The 15,473-nt window shown below is 41.0% G+C and overlaps 1 protein-coding gene across 1 annotated transcript in view; it reads left to right on the top strand.

Annotated features, from left to right (window-relative positions):
• Positions 1-14,381, top strand: part of slc2a9l2 (solute carrier family 2 member 9, like 2) — a 201,274-nt gene extending 186,893 nt beyond the window's left edge. The window contains exon 13 of the mRNA XM_024401572.1: positions 14,032-14,381. Within this exon, the coding sequence (XP_024257340.1) occupies positions 14,032-14,283 (252 nt within the window). The 3' untranslated portion in view covers positions 14,284-14,381. The remainder of the gene's footprint in view (positions 1-14,031) is intronic.
• The last annotated feature ends 1,092 nt before the right edge of the window (positions 14,382-15,473 follow it).

Here is a 15,473-nt window from a genome sequence, read left to right on the forward strand (position 1 = left end):
ATGTGTTGGAGGGTGAACTGCGTTGGAGCTGTCAAACCGGTGAGCAGCTGTTCTTGCAATCATTGTCACAAAGCCATACCTGCCCCACTCATTTTAGAAGTTCAGATTGAGAAAGTTTAGGCTAAATAATTACGCTCAAATTGAAAAATCATTACACTAAATAATGAGTATTTTTATCATCCTAATCGAGGTGTAGGTTACATTTCACATTCCAGTGTTCAAACTTGTAAACAAAGCTGCATGGGATTTATCTTAATGCGACTCTGTGCAGCCAATGGCAATGTCCGCTTTAGGTATAATGCCAGGAGCCACAGCTCTAATGCAGTTCCACCTCTGATACCGCCAAAACAACTGCTATGTGGATCTAAGTGAATAGAGCCCTTAATTCCTCATTTATTTCAATCAGAGTGTTTCCCCGACTATGTCAGAGATGGCTTGCCCGGTTGGCTGCCGACCATTTTCTTTGGTGGAAATGGCGGAACATTGTTCTTATATTCTCTTGCGTGTCTGTCCCAACCGCTCACAACTCCTGCCCTGCTGCATAATTACCTGTTTTGCATGTTTTTATTTTTTGATGCAAGTGAAACAGATGTACACTGAACAAAAATATAAACGCAACATGTGAAGTATTGGTTTCATGAGCTGAAATAAAATATCCCAGAAATGTTCCATATGCACAAAAAGCTTATTTCTCTCAAATTTTGTGAACAAATTTGTTTACATCCCTGTAAGTGAGCATTTCTCCTTTGACAAGATAATTCATCCACCTGACAGGTGTGGCATATCAAGAACCTGATTAAACAACATGATCATTACACAGGCGTGCTGGGGACAATAAAAGGCCACTCTAAAATGTACAGTTTTGTCACACAACACTATGTCACTGATTTGAGGGAGTGTGCAATTGGCATGCTGACTGCAGGAATGTCCACCAAAGCTGTTGCTAGAGAATTTAATGTTAATTGATGTACCGTAAGCTGCCTCCAAATTTGTTTTAGAGAATTTGGCAGTACATCCAACCGGCTTCCCAACTGCAGACCACGTGTATGGCGTTGTGTGGGCGAGCGGTTTGCTGATGTCAACGTTGTAAACAGAGTGCCGCATGGTGGTAGTTGGATTATGGTATGGGCAGGTATAAGCTACAGACAACGAACACAATTGCATTTTATCAATGGGAATTTGAATGCACAGAGATACCGTGATGAGATCATGAGGCCCATTGTCGTGCCATTTATCAGCAAGGATCTCTACAAAATTCCTGGAAGCTGAAAATGTCCCAGTTCTTCCATGGCCTGCAAACTGACCAGACATGTCACCCATTGAGCATGTTTGGGATGCTCTGGGTCGACATATACGACAGCGTGTAACAGTTCCTGCCAATATCCAGCAACTTCGCACTGCCATTGAAGAGGAGTTGGACAACATTCCACAGGCCACAATCAACAGCCTGATCAACTCTATGCAAACAAGCAAATCTGACTATATCTCTATCCTCCTGATTACTGCTTACAAGCAAACACTAAAGCAGGAAGTACCAGTGACTCGCTCAATAAGGAAGTGGTCAAATGACGCAGATGCTAAGCTACAGGACTGTTTTGCTAGCACAGACTGGAATATGTTCCAGGATTCCGATGGCATTGAAGAGTATACCACATCAGTCACGGGCTTCAACAATAAGTGCATCGACGACGACGTCCCAACAGTGGCCATACGTACATACTCCAACCAGAAGCAATGGAATATAGGCAACATCCGCACTAAGCTAAATGGTAGAGCTGCCACTTTCAAGGAACAAGACTCTAAACCGGACACTTATAAGAAATCCTGCTATGCCGTAAGACAAACCAAAGCGTCAACATAGGACTAAGATTGAATCGTACTACACTAGCTCCGACGCTCGTCGGATTTGGCAGGGCTTGCAAACATTTTTGGACTACAAAGGGAAGCACAGTCGCGAGCTGCCCAGTGACACGAGCCTACCAGACGAGCTAAATATGCTCTATGCTCGCTCCGAGGCCAGCGTGAGAGCATCAGATGTTCTGGACGACTGTGTGATCACGCTCCCCATAGCTGATGTGACTAAGACCTTAAAACAGGTCAACATTCACAAGGCCGCAGGGCCAGACGGACGTCTGCTCCAAGCATGCGCTGACCAACTGGCAAGTGTCTTCACTGACATTTTCAACCTGTCCTGACCGAGTCTGTAATTCCAACATGTTTCAAGCAGACCACCATTGTCCCTTTGCCCAAGAACACCAAGGTAACCTGCCTAAATGACTATCGACCCATAGCACTGACATCTGCAGCCATCAAGTGCTTTGAAAGGCTGGTCATGGCTCACATCAACACCATTACCTCAGGAAGCCTATACCCACTCCAATTTGCATACCGCCCCAACAGATCCACAGATGATGCAATCTCTATTGCACTCCACTCTGCCCTTTCCCACCTGGACAAAGGGAACACCTATGTGAGAATGCTATTCATTGACTACAGCTCAGCATTCAACACCAGTTCCCTCAAAGCTCATCACTAAGGTAAGGACCCTGGGACTAAACACCTCCCTCTTCAACTGGATCCTGGACTTCCTGGCGGGCTGCCACCAGGTGGTAAGGATAGGTAGCAACACATCTGCCACATTAATCCTCCACAGGATCCTCAACAGGGGTGTGTGCTCAGTCCACTCCTGTACTCCTGGTTCACCCATGACTGCCTGGCCAAGCCCTAACTCCAACACCATCATTAAGTTTGCTGACATCACAACAGTGATAGGCCTGATCACTGACAATGATGAGACAGCCTATAGGGAGGAGGTCAGAGACCTGGCAGTCTGGTGCCAGGGTAACAACCTCTCCCTCAACGTGATGAAGACAAATAAGATGATTGAGGATTACAGAAGAAGGAGGACCAAGCACACCACAATTCTCATCGACAGGGCTGTAGTCGAACAGATTGAAAGCTTCAAGTTCCTTGGTGTCCACATCACCAACAAACTGTCATGGTCAAAACACACCAAGACAGTTGTGAAGAGGGCATGACAATGCCTGTTCCCTCTCAGTAGACTGAACAAATTTGGCATGGGTTCTCAGATTCTCAAGAATTTCCACAGCCGCACCATCGAGAGTATCCTGGTTGCACCATCGCCTGGTATGGCAACTGCTCAGCCTCCGACCGCAAGGCACTACAGGGGGTAGTGCGAACGGCCCAGTACATCACTGGGGCCAAGCTACCTGCCATTCAGGACCTCTATATCAGGCGGTGTCAGAGGAAGGCCCAAAAGACTCCAGCCACCAGTCATAGACTGTTCTCTCTGCTACCACACACCAAGTCTAGGTCCAAAAGGCTCCTTAACAGCTTCTACCCCCAAGCCGTAAGACTCCTGAACAGCTAATCAAATGTCTACCTGTACTATTTGCATTGTGCACCCAACCCCCATTTTTACACTGCTGCTACTCTCTGTTTATTATCTATACATAGTCACTTTTCCTCTACCTACATGTACATATTACCGCGACTAACCGGTGCCCCCTCACATTGACGCTGTACCGGTACCCCCTGTATATAGCATCGCTACAGTTATTTTAATGTTGCTCCTTAATTATTTGTTATTTTTCTATTTTTCTTACATTTCATTTTTAAATGTTTTACTTATTTTAGGAAATACTTTCTTAACACTTTTTCTTAAAACTGCATTGTTGGTTAAAGGCTTGAAAGTAAGCATTTCACTGTAAGATGTACTACACGTGTTGTATTTGGCACATGTGACGAAAAAAATGTGATTTAATTTGACTTGAGGTGTAAATGGTGATCACACCAGATACTGACTGTTTTTTTTTATCCACGCCCCTCCCTTTTTTTCTAATGTATCTGTGACCAACAGATGCATATCTGTATTCCCAGTCATGTGAAATCTATAGATTAGGGCTTAATTAATGTATTTCAATTGACTGATTTCCTTAATTGAACTGTAACTCAGTAAAATATTTTTCATTGTTGCATATTGCGTTTATATTTTTGGTCAGTATAATTTGTCCAATGACAGCAAACGCTACTGACTTCAGTTAACTTGCGCTCAAGCAGATCCCTACAGTATGTCTGGACATCACAGCATCGTTGTGTTGAATACTGAGTGTGGTTGGCTCATTTTTCCTGCACATTTTACCACACTGCACTGACATTCATGGGTAATGAGATGTGTATCTTTTGTGTAATTTCCATAATGATCCGAGATTCTGTTCTACCTTTTCTTTTGCTTCCATTCGGAAACATTTCATTTCCGTAGGGAGAGAATTTCCCAAACTTTCTATGACAAAATTGTCTTTGACGGATCGTCTTGACTGGCACTGGCAAAAACATTGAGCCGGGTGGTAATGCTGCAATGCTGCTGTAACACCTGACTTGCTTCCTGTGTGGGAACTTTATTTCCACGGGTCTCTCCCTTTGCAACTGTGTCTGGGTGTATTATAGCTGGGGTGCAGCTTACTGACTTTATATTGCTACAGATGTAGGATCTTAATTTGACACAGTAATCCTGCAGCAACAGGACTTCAACATTTAGTCCATAATGTTGCTTGATCTGTGTTTAGGCTATTAGCTGTCCAAAATTAGGCTACATAAAAAGTGCAATACTGTTAATATAACTGTTTGTTAGTGTGGGTTGTCAGTGAATTTATGTACAGTGTAAATCATGAAGCTCATCTGCATTTCCTCCGGTGCAGGAAAAGTCTCCGCAACAAATGAGTGATCAAATTAAGATCTGTATTACTTCCGGCTCTCCCAAAGCTCATTACAGAGGAAAGTGAAGGGATTGTTTCAGCTTTGATTCTCACCTAAAAAGGCCACGGCCCCCTTTTCTCTCACTCTTTAGCCACTAATCCCCTCAAAGATGGGTTGTTCGGTGTAAATAGAGGAGGGAGGATCACGTTAATCCTGAGGTGGCATCGAAAGACAATGCCAAAACAATACATTACCAGGTTAAGGTGTTAAGACACCACACTGCACTATCGACCTGAGAAATGCATATACAGGGGCATTGTGATGATGTATTGAATGGTTTATGGGGTAACTGGAAGAAATCATTCCTGTGATCTTTAGTCAAACTATCATTGGTGGGCGCTTTTCGGCCTTGGAGACATCCGGATGTGGTGGCTTTGACTCACAAGACAAAAGTGTGATTGTTACTAACTGCTTTTCCTGCCCATTTGTATTGGATATTATTATTTTCTGTGTGTGTGTGTGTGTGTTCTTGGGGACCTTCAATGCTGCAGAAATGTGTTGGTACCCTTCCCCAGATCTGTGCCTCGACACAATCCTGTCTCGGAGCTTTACGAACAATTTCTTCGACCTCATGGCTTGGTTTTTGCTCGGACATGCACTGTCAACTGTGGGACGTTATATAGACAGGTGTGTGCCTTTCCAAATCATGTCCAATCAATTGAATTTACCACAGATGGACTCAAGTTGTAGAAACATTTCAAGGATGATCAATGGAAACAGGATGAACCTGAGCTTAATTTCGAGTCTCATAGAAAAGGGTCTGAATACTTATGTAAATAAGGTATTCCTGTTTTTTTATTTTTAATAAATTTGCAAAAATGCCTGAACCAGTTTTACTTTGTCATTATGGGTTATTGTGTGTAGATTGATGAGGAAAACTTATTTAATCCATTTTATAATAAGGCCGAAAAAGTCTAGGGGTCTGAATACTTTCTGAAGGCACTGTATGTCGTGGTCCATGCGGCTGATAGTGATGGAGCATGTCACAAAGTAATATATTTTACAAGTTTGTAATACATCAGTTATTTTAACGTTAATTCAACAGGGAGCCACTTATTGCAGAGCAAAAATGCATTTAGGCCTACCTTCACTATGAAGTACATTTGTCTATCCTTAAGGAAAATAGTTTTAGGTGCATTATGTCCATTTTGCTAGCAAACTTGGTGACACAAGCAAAGAATGAGAGCGCCAATCTTTGTAGACACACCCAAATAAGCATTGGCATTGTGTGCTTTTCCCACAACACTGTTAAGCCTGTACTAGGGCCTGGAACTGACTTTTTGGTCCACTTGCCACTGTGGCAGGAAGATGAAAAAAATGTACCAGTCTCTTAGACTTTTTACCAGCCAATTTCGACCCTGTAGAATAAAGATTAAAAAACATTCACGTCCCAGTTTTGTTAAGTCTCTTTAACTTTGAGGTGAACTGTCCCTTTAAGAAGCCCTCCTGTTCTCCACTCATTACCTGTATTAACTGCACCTGTTTGAACTCGTTACCTGTCTAAAAGACACCTGTCCACACACTCAATCAAACAGCCTCCAACCTCTCCACAATGGCCAAAAACAGAGAGCTGTGTAAGGACATCAGGGATACAATTGTAGACCTGCACAAGGCTGGAATGGGCTACAGGACAATAGGCAAGCAGCTTGGTGAGAAGGCAACAACTGTTGGCGCAATTATTAAAAAATGGAAGTTCAAGATGACGGTCAATCACCCTCGGTCTGGGGCTCCATGCAAGATCTCACCTTGTGGGGCATCAATGATCATGAGGAAGGTGAGGGATCAGCCCAGAACTACACGGCAGGACCTGGTCAATGGCCTGAAGAGAGCTGGGACCACAGTCTCAAAGAAAAGCATTAGTAACACACTATGCCGTCATGGATTAAAATCCTGCAGCGCACTCAAGGTCCCCCTGCTCAAGCCAGCGCATGTCCAGGCCAGTCTGAAGTTTGCCAATGACCATCTGGATGATCCAGAGGAGGAATGGGAGAAGGTCATGTGGTCTGATGAGACAAAAATAGAGCTTTTTGGTCTAAACTCCACTCGCCGTGTTTGAAGGAAGAAGATGGATGAGTACAACCCCAAGAACACCATCCCAACCGTGAAGCATGGAGGTGGAAACATCATTCTTTGGGGATGCTTTTCTGCAAAGGGGACAGGATGACTGCACTGTATTGAGGGGAGGATGGATGGGGCCATGTATCGCGAGATCTTGGCCAACAACCTCCTTCCCTCAGTAAGAGCATTGAAGATGGGTCATGGCTGGGTCTTCCAGCATGACAACGACCCGAAACACACAGCCAGGGCAACTAAGGAATGGCTCAAGGTCTTCATCTCAAGGTCCTGGAGCAGCCTAGCCAGTCTCCAGACCTGAACTCAATAGAAAATCTTTGGTGGGAGCTGAAAGTCCATATTGCCCAACCACAGCCCCGAAACCTGAAGGATCTGGAGAAGGTATGTACGGAGGAGTGGGCCAAAATCCCTGCTGTAATGTGTGCAAACCTGGTCAAAAACTACAGGAAACGTATGATCTCTGTAATTGCAAACAAAGGTTTCTGTAACAAATATTAAGTTCTGATTTTCTGATGTATCAAATACTTATGTCATGCAATAAAATGCAAAATAATTACTTAAAAATCATACAATGAGATTTTCTGGATTTTTGTTTTAGATTCCGTCTCTCACGGTTGAAGTGTACCCATGATAAAAATGACAGACCTCTACATGCTTTGTAAGTAGGAAACACTGCCGATTTTGTAGGTTAACACATACTTGTTCTCCCCACTGTATATACTTTCTATCTGTAAAGTACTAAAGACGTGTAAGTAAAATGCATTTTTTGGTGCATTTTTCCAAATTAAATGTTATCTAGAATAACAAATTGACAGCATATCAACAATTCCCTCTGGGCAAGTCTGGAGAATATATCTAAGGGTAACACTAAATGTGGTGAATGCAGATGCTTCTGAAGCTGAGAGAAATGTGTTGGCATGTGGGAAGAGTCATGACTTTCAGGGAATTGCAGTTAAAGACAAGTACACTGCATTAAGTCTTTTTAACAATGAATGGATTTTCAATAACGGGAATGTAGGCACAGATTGACGCTGCATACCCTGGGGACTCCCCTGATCTTTTGTTTCTGTTTTAGCACATTTGGGGATTTTAAGCATAAAAACCACCACCACATTGAGAAAAACTATTAGATGCCATAAAATTTCAATTAAATGTCAAGTCTCAAATAACCGCCTGTCCCTTTTTAATAGCCGGGCAACCGCACATTTTTCAGCAAGTAAACGCCTGTTTCAAATTAACGCTGGGTCTAAATGAATTGTTCACAAGGTTACTATGGATTGTTGACAAGGTTTAATGTTTGTTTTATTACATTAAATAATTCAGTAATGACTGTAAAAATAAATGCCCTTCACATGGTTTAACATTGGTTTAACAGATACCCTCACATATGAAGACAATCATGACCTCTCCCCTCTCTGGACCCCAAGTGACTTTTTCCCCACATAAGCATATTTATGAAATTAGATAAAACATCTTATTTATCAATGTTACCAAACTAATTCTGATTCTGCTACGACAGTCATTAAAACTAGTTTTTATACCACTCCACAAATGTCTTGTTAACCTTTCTAGCTCAGGGATTCCGCTAGCGGAACACCTCGACAACATTCCGCTGAAAAGGCAGCGCGCGAAATTCGAAAAGATTTTTTTGAAATATGTGACTTTCACACATTAATAACTAAATAAAATAAATTAAAAATATAAATAATAAATAAGTCCAATACAGCAAATGAAAGATAAACATCTTGTTAATCTACCCGTGGTGTCCGATTTAAAAAATGCTTTACAGCTAAAGCACAACATATGATTATGTTAGATCACCGCCAAGTCGAAAAAACACAGCCATTTTTCCAGCTAAAGATAGGAGTCACAAACAGCAGAAATAGATTAAAAATTAATCACTATCCTTTGATGATCTTCATCAGATGACACTCATATGACATCATGTAACACAATACATGTACATGTACTGTATGTTTTGTTCGATACTGTGCATATTTATATCCAAAAATCTCAGTTTACATTTTGATTCCAAAACATCTTGGGATTTTAGCAGAAATACTCATAATAAACATTCATAAAAGATACTAGTGTTATTCACAGAATTAAAGATAGACTTATCCTTAATGCAACCGCTGTGTCAGATTTTTTTTTTACTTTACGGAAAAAGCATAATCTGAGAACGGCGCTCAGAACCCAATCCAGCCAGAGGAATAACTGCCATTTTGGAATCAACAAAGTTAGAAACAACAGCATAAATATTCACTTTCCTTTGATGATCTTCATCAGAAGGCACTCCCAGGAATCCCAGTTTGACAATAAATGACTGATTTGTTCCATAAAGTTCCATCATTTATGTCCAAATAGCCATGTGTTGTTAGCGTGTTCAGCCCAGTAATCCATCTTCATGAGGTGCGAGCATTTCATCCAGACAAAAACTTGAAAAGTTACAGTCCTTTAGAAACTGTGTTGGGAGATTTGCCGGTTTTGGAGCAGTGGCTTCTTCCTTGCTGAGCAGCCTTTCAAGTTATGTCGATATAGGACTTGTTTTACTGTGGATATAGATACTTTTGTACCTGTTTCCTCCAGCATCTTCACATGGTCCTTTGCTGTTGTTCTGGAATTAATTTGCACTTTTCGCACCAAAGTGCGTTCATCTCTAGGAGAGTGTTTATACTTGCATGCTATTGTTTGTACAGTTGAACGTGGTTCCTTCAGGCGTTTGGAAATTGCTCCCAAGGATGAACAAGACTTGTTCAGGTCTACATTTTTTTCTGAGGTCTTGCCTGATTTCTTTTCATTTTCCCATGATGTCAAGCTAGAGAGGCACTGAGTTTGAAGGTAGGCCTTGAAATAAATCCACAGTTACCCCTCCAATTGACTCAAATGATGTCAATTAGCCTATCAGAAGCTAAAGCCATGACATCGTTTTCTGGAATTTTCCAAGCTGTTTAAAGGCACAGTCAACTTAGTGTATGTAAACTTCTGACCCACTGGAATTGCGATACAGTGAATTATAAGTTAAATAATCTGTGTGTAAACAATTGTTGGAAAAATGACTTGTGTCATGCACAAAGTAAATGCCCTAACCGACTTGCCAAAACTATAGTTTGTTAACAAGACATTTGTGGAGTGGTTGAAAGTAAACTTATGACCTCAAATGTACTTGGGCAGTAATCTGGCAGTATCACATCAGCTCTTTATCACTTGAATGTCATTCAGAAAATTATTTCCTGAATCACCTAGACATCAAACGCACATCAAACAACTATTATGCGTGATTATTGAGTATCGGTTCTCGTAATGACAGTATCGGTTTTTGTTTTATTAATCATGTTAAAGTTGCTCTTTGTGTCAGAAACATTCGATTTTGTAATTGCATACATTATTTTGGATATGTGTGCACATAAAAACAGTTTTCACTCTGTAACAAAGTGAAATACGCAATGTTACAAGGTAACAGTATACTTCCGAGATCTCCATACATCTTTATACCTTAATGTAGTGGTTACCAACCGGTCGTTCAACTGGTTGATCTCCAAGGCATTCGTTGTCGATCACCAAGCATTTCTGTAAAAAAAACAATGTTTTAAGTGTTCCCATTTTGAACCATTTCATGTGTCAGAAGGTAGAACTCCGCCTACCCAGCCGCCCCAGAGAGCAAATCAAGTGCACCTATAGGCCTAATGCTGGCCAGTCAGATAGCTCAGATCACTGTGTCTGCACAGTTTCCTCAAGCAATAGGCTGTAAAAAGAAACCATGAACACACAGCATTGAGACTGAGATTTCAAAACTTTTAAAACCACGACTAGAGAGAGACTCAATGAATACAGCAAAGAGCTGCTGTTTTTATAATTACGTTTTTTTGAAAGTTGTTATTCAGCACTTTGTCAACACTTTGTTCAACACTTTTATAAGCCATGAAATAAGCGTTCTCCCTACTTCCACTCACTACAACCAGCACTGCAGCTGCAACTAATGAGTATAGCAAAGTGTTTCGATAACCTTGCTTTGTTATTATTAGCGGCTCGTCTCTTTTTTAATATCTATTTTTTTAGATTTGAATTTCACTTTCTCTGGTCATGGGAGTAACAACATGAATTGGTGCATAAGGCAGAAATAATGCAGTGCGACTTGAGTTTCGCCAACAGCTGGAAGACTATGTCCCCTTTTCTCAGCGGAGGGAGGGAGAGCAGAGGGACGGGGTGAGTCGGGTGAGAGGCAGCCTCCCTGCTGCTCTCTCCTTTCCTCCCTCCCCTCAGACTGACCATCAGATGCAGGCCATCCAGTAAAATAAAACAAAGCTAATTGTTGTGCTCACTCAGCTGTGCCTCACAAGTAATACAGCAAATGATATATTCTAAAAATAAATATAAATATAATTTCAAAATGGTCTGAGAAGAACAACATTGGGCCTCATAGCCTACTGCACAAACCTCATTGTTACAGAACGTTTTTTAATAGGTTAATGTTGCATAGGCTTATTATTATTATTTTTGTTTAAAAGACTATCTGAGTGGTAGATCTTGCTTTGGACTCAGAAAGTGATCTTGACTCAGAAAAGGTTGGTGACCACTGTCTTAATGTATTCACATGAAAAAAAGGCCAATTATTAAAGACGTTGTTGCAGCTCTAAAAAGTTGTCCTCCACAAGAAATGCTCACTGGTACCCTAGTTTATAGAAATGTATAATGTAATTTTAAGACTCATTATATGATTATCACAATGTAGCATACGTCACTGCTGGGGTGCTAGAGGCTAATCCAAAATGTAAAAGGTAGAAACTGCATTAAATAATCTTGCATTCCCAAAATGACAGTTTGCCAGGCTGAAAACGCATAATAACAATGTTGAGTAAAGCCTAGTCAAGCAGCTAATTTGCTGTCCTTGGGTCGGCCTCCCCTTGGGCCATTAAGAATATGAGCACAGTCTGCATAAACCACCCCCCAGACACACACACACACACACACTGTAGACCTCTCCTTGTCAACTGGGACAAGCCATTGCCCCCACAATGCAGTGACCATGACCAATGCAGTGACCATGACCTCCCGAAGGCCAGCCCCATTATTTCACTGGGGACACCTCTCCCTGATCAGACGTATTAACTTTTATATCCCCTCCGTTATGGACATTTAATTATCCTTGTGTCCCCGTCGCACGCCGAACAGATTGCAGCCGCCGAGGATAAACTTCTCTCTAGGTCAGTGTATGTTTGTGTATGTATCAGGGTGGCTAAATGTGCCAAGCCAGCAGTGCAGGCAATAAAGCTTACCCCCTAAAAAAGAAACCACCTCCTTTCTCACGTCAATCAATAGGCCAGTGAAAAATCAATCTTAGCAATAACAGGAAGTTAAAATATTTTTATAGGAAATGCTTTTGTAATTAGCATTACTCATCTGTCCATGTAATGCAAAATTCATCAGACTAAGGGATTTTTCCAACTTTTGCAAATTAGTGTTACATCACAGAAACAGTTTTTTTTTTCAGTCTGGATCAGGCTACCAAATAGAGCCTTGTTTATCTTCTTATGAAATATTTGAAAGAGGGGAAAACTGTGTCTCGATGTGACACAGTAATAACCCATAAGGCCTTAGGAAGGCAGATGTCAACAGGAAGTAGTTGGGCTTTGAGGTCACCATTGTATGGGTACTGTGTGTTTTATGACAGGTATATTAGACTGTTTGGAAAATAGCTTTTAGTGCATCATTTCTTCATGGACAGTAGATTCAAACTCCCAGTCTGGGGTCAATCAAGATTCCCAGGCAGTCTCCCTCTGGTAATCTGTCTGGCCAGATTTGAAATCCCTCATTAAACTGAATGATTGACAGTGCAGGGTCAGATTTCAAAGATGTTGGGTATATTTGTGGTTCCCTGTGGATTTTGGATTCTTTTTCTATTCCCTGCGACTTCTCAGCATTGGACTGTGTGTTTTTCAGTAATCCCAATTATTTCCCATTCTCATCCTTCTGAATTTCTTTGATTCTTTATTTGATTCTGAAATGTTTCTAAAACGTAATCCAATATTCCGTTTGGCCTGAATACATTTAGTTCATTTAAGAATTTGTAAAGCTCCCACTGAGAGGGAGTCGGGTCAGAGAAATGTAATTCCCAGCAGGCCATACACTCTTAGATAAAAGGGTTCCGAAAGGGTTCTTCGGCTGTCCCATAAGAGAACCCTTGTTTGTTCCAGGTAGATCCTTTTTTGGTTCCAGGTTAAACTCTTTTGGTCTAAAAGTGTAGTCCCAGTGGGATTCAGAGCAAACACAGTGTGTGGCAGCCATTTTAAACATAAAAATAAAATACAAATCCTATGGGGACAGCCAAAGAACCCTTTTAGGTTCTAGATAGCACCATTTTTTCTAACAGTGTAGTCCCATTCTCAGAAGTAATTGCAAATACACTTTCTACACACTACCAAATACATTATATAGATGATATAATTATAGAAAATACAGCATTACATGCTTGCAAAGCTTCAGCTCTTCAGTAGGCCTATGCAAGCACTAGGTCCAGCCACGCTCCGTTGTCTGTGTTTCTTTTTTACTGATGTTTTACTGCTCTGAGAGTAGGGACAGGTGACATTGATGCTCCCTGCTTGGTGACTTTTTAAGAAGTGTGACTCGCCACTGAGTTTCAATTCTCTTTGGTCCCCCTGGAGGTAATCTAAATGTAGAAATGGACTACAGAGTTAGTATAACTACTCTGGTGACTCTTGCAAGTGTGTGTGTGTGTGTGTGTGTGTGTGTGTGTGTGTGTGTGTGTGTGTGTGTGTGTGTGTGTGTGTGTGTGTGTGTGTGTGTGTGTGTGTGTGTGTGTGTGTGTGTGTGTGTGTGTCCGCCTGTGCTTGATGGGAATTGAACTGCACTGACCACAATGGAATGGAGAGCACGCCTCAGGAGAATGAGGCTTTTATTGCTTGTCACACTGTCACACCAACAGTTTCACACAGATGGCTAGATGCCTCTGTACACACACTTCAGGCTGACAGCTCAGGGAAGCCTATCTTTTTTTGAGGGGGAAGTTTGGGCTGGAAATGAAGGTGAAATGTTTGTAGGTGTGGAAAGTCTGGGCAGATTTGAAATGTGTTGTTGTTGACATCTGTAAACGAGAAGTCGATGATGTCATATTGCTGAGTATACCTTTTTTTTTTTTTTTGGTGTGTGTGTGTGTCTCCACAGGAGTCCCTGCAGACCTATGCCTTCCTGGTGTTCCTGGTGGTGTGTGTGCTGGGTGCTGTGTACCTCTACTTTATTCTGCCCGAGACCAAAAACAAGACCTTTATGGACATCAGCCAGAGCTTTGCCAAAATCAACAAGGTTCCGTTGGTTAACAAGGAAATTGAGAACGAACTTGCCATCAAGGCTGGGTCAAAGGAAGTAGAAGAAAATGGAAAAGTCATCATCGACGGTGAGATAGAGAGTTCGTTTTGAATCAAAGAAAAGCCACCAGGTGTCAGTTTACTGTTGTACATACTGTATTTTGATTCACTGAAGTGAAATGTAATTTTTAAGATAAAGTTTTTCTGCTAGGTGAGTGTACGGTTTTTTTGTATGCAATAATTTTCAATACATTTTTAAAGCTCTCTTACCGAGAAAAAAAACAACAGGCAATTGGCAAACAGTTATTGCAAATCTTTGGCTAATTTGCTGCAAATTTGCAAATTAGTTTTGAGGCAAACTTTTGCAGTAAATTTACAGCGACTTGTGAACTTCTGTCTAACAATTCTGGGAAACTTGTGGCAAACATTCTACTGTTTGCTGCGGATGTGCTGCAAACTCATTATGAATATGCAAATTAGATCAGGTTTTTGGTTACTTTGTGTATTAACTTTGAATTGTTGTATCTACATAAACCAAATCACACATAACGTTAAATGAACTAAACATACTAAATGTGCAAAATACACTAAACCACATGTATTCAATGTCTTAACAGATAAAAAATAAATCCAATACAATTTGAAATCCTTAGCATGCTAATGAAAATAGCAAAGACGGAATATTTCCCAAATAAATTGTTTGCTTAATCTCTCATTTACATGAGAGAGATGTGGCTACCGCTTTACATTCTAGCTCGGTAATAAGATGTATTTACTCTGCAATTAGCTAGTAATTACCATTAGTTAACATAAATAGTTGCCATGTTGTTTCCCCCAATCCTTTCCTGATATCCCAACCAGCCCATGGTTGTTATCTGGTAACAGAGAAGATCATTTCTATGTAATAACACCGAATCTGTGCTGGAAAATGCATCATTACCTGTTTCTCTTCAGTTAAACCATTACATCCCTTCCCTATAACGAACATAACATAACAGTGACATATGTCGTTGTAAAGTGACACTAAATTCCTGACATGACAAGCAAAGCCCAGTTCACATTCAGATTCATTATTGACAACAAAGATATGCTCAAGATATGACAGATATCACAATTCAGTGACATGTTATATTCGTAAAGAATCAATGGGTATATATTAATCATTTATAAGCCAAACCCTGGATGTAGCAACTGCAGATTGCCCCTTTGATCAAGCTACTTTCTCCTTTCTATGTGTAGGCTATTTACATTAAACCATAACCTATAAAAATGTGAGGATGACGTTGGGACCACCTCAAATTA

This window comes from Oncorhynchus tshawytscha, linkage group LG02, assembly GCF_018296145.1.
Source record: "Oncorhynchus tshawytscha isolate Ot180627B linkage group LG02, Otsh_v2.0, whole genome shotgun sequence".
NCBI lineage: Eukaryota > Metazoa > Chordata > Actinopteri > Salmoniformes > Salmonidae > Oncorhynchus > Oncorhynchus tshawytscha.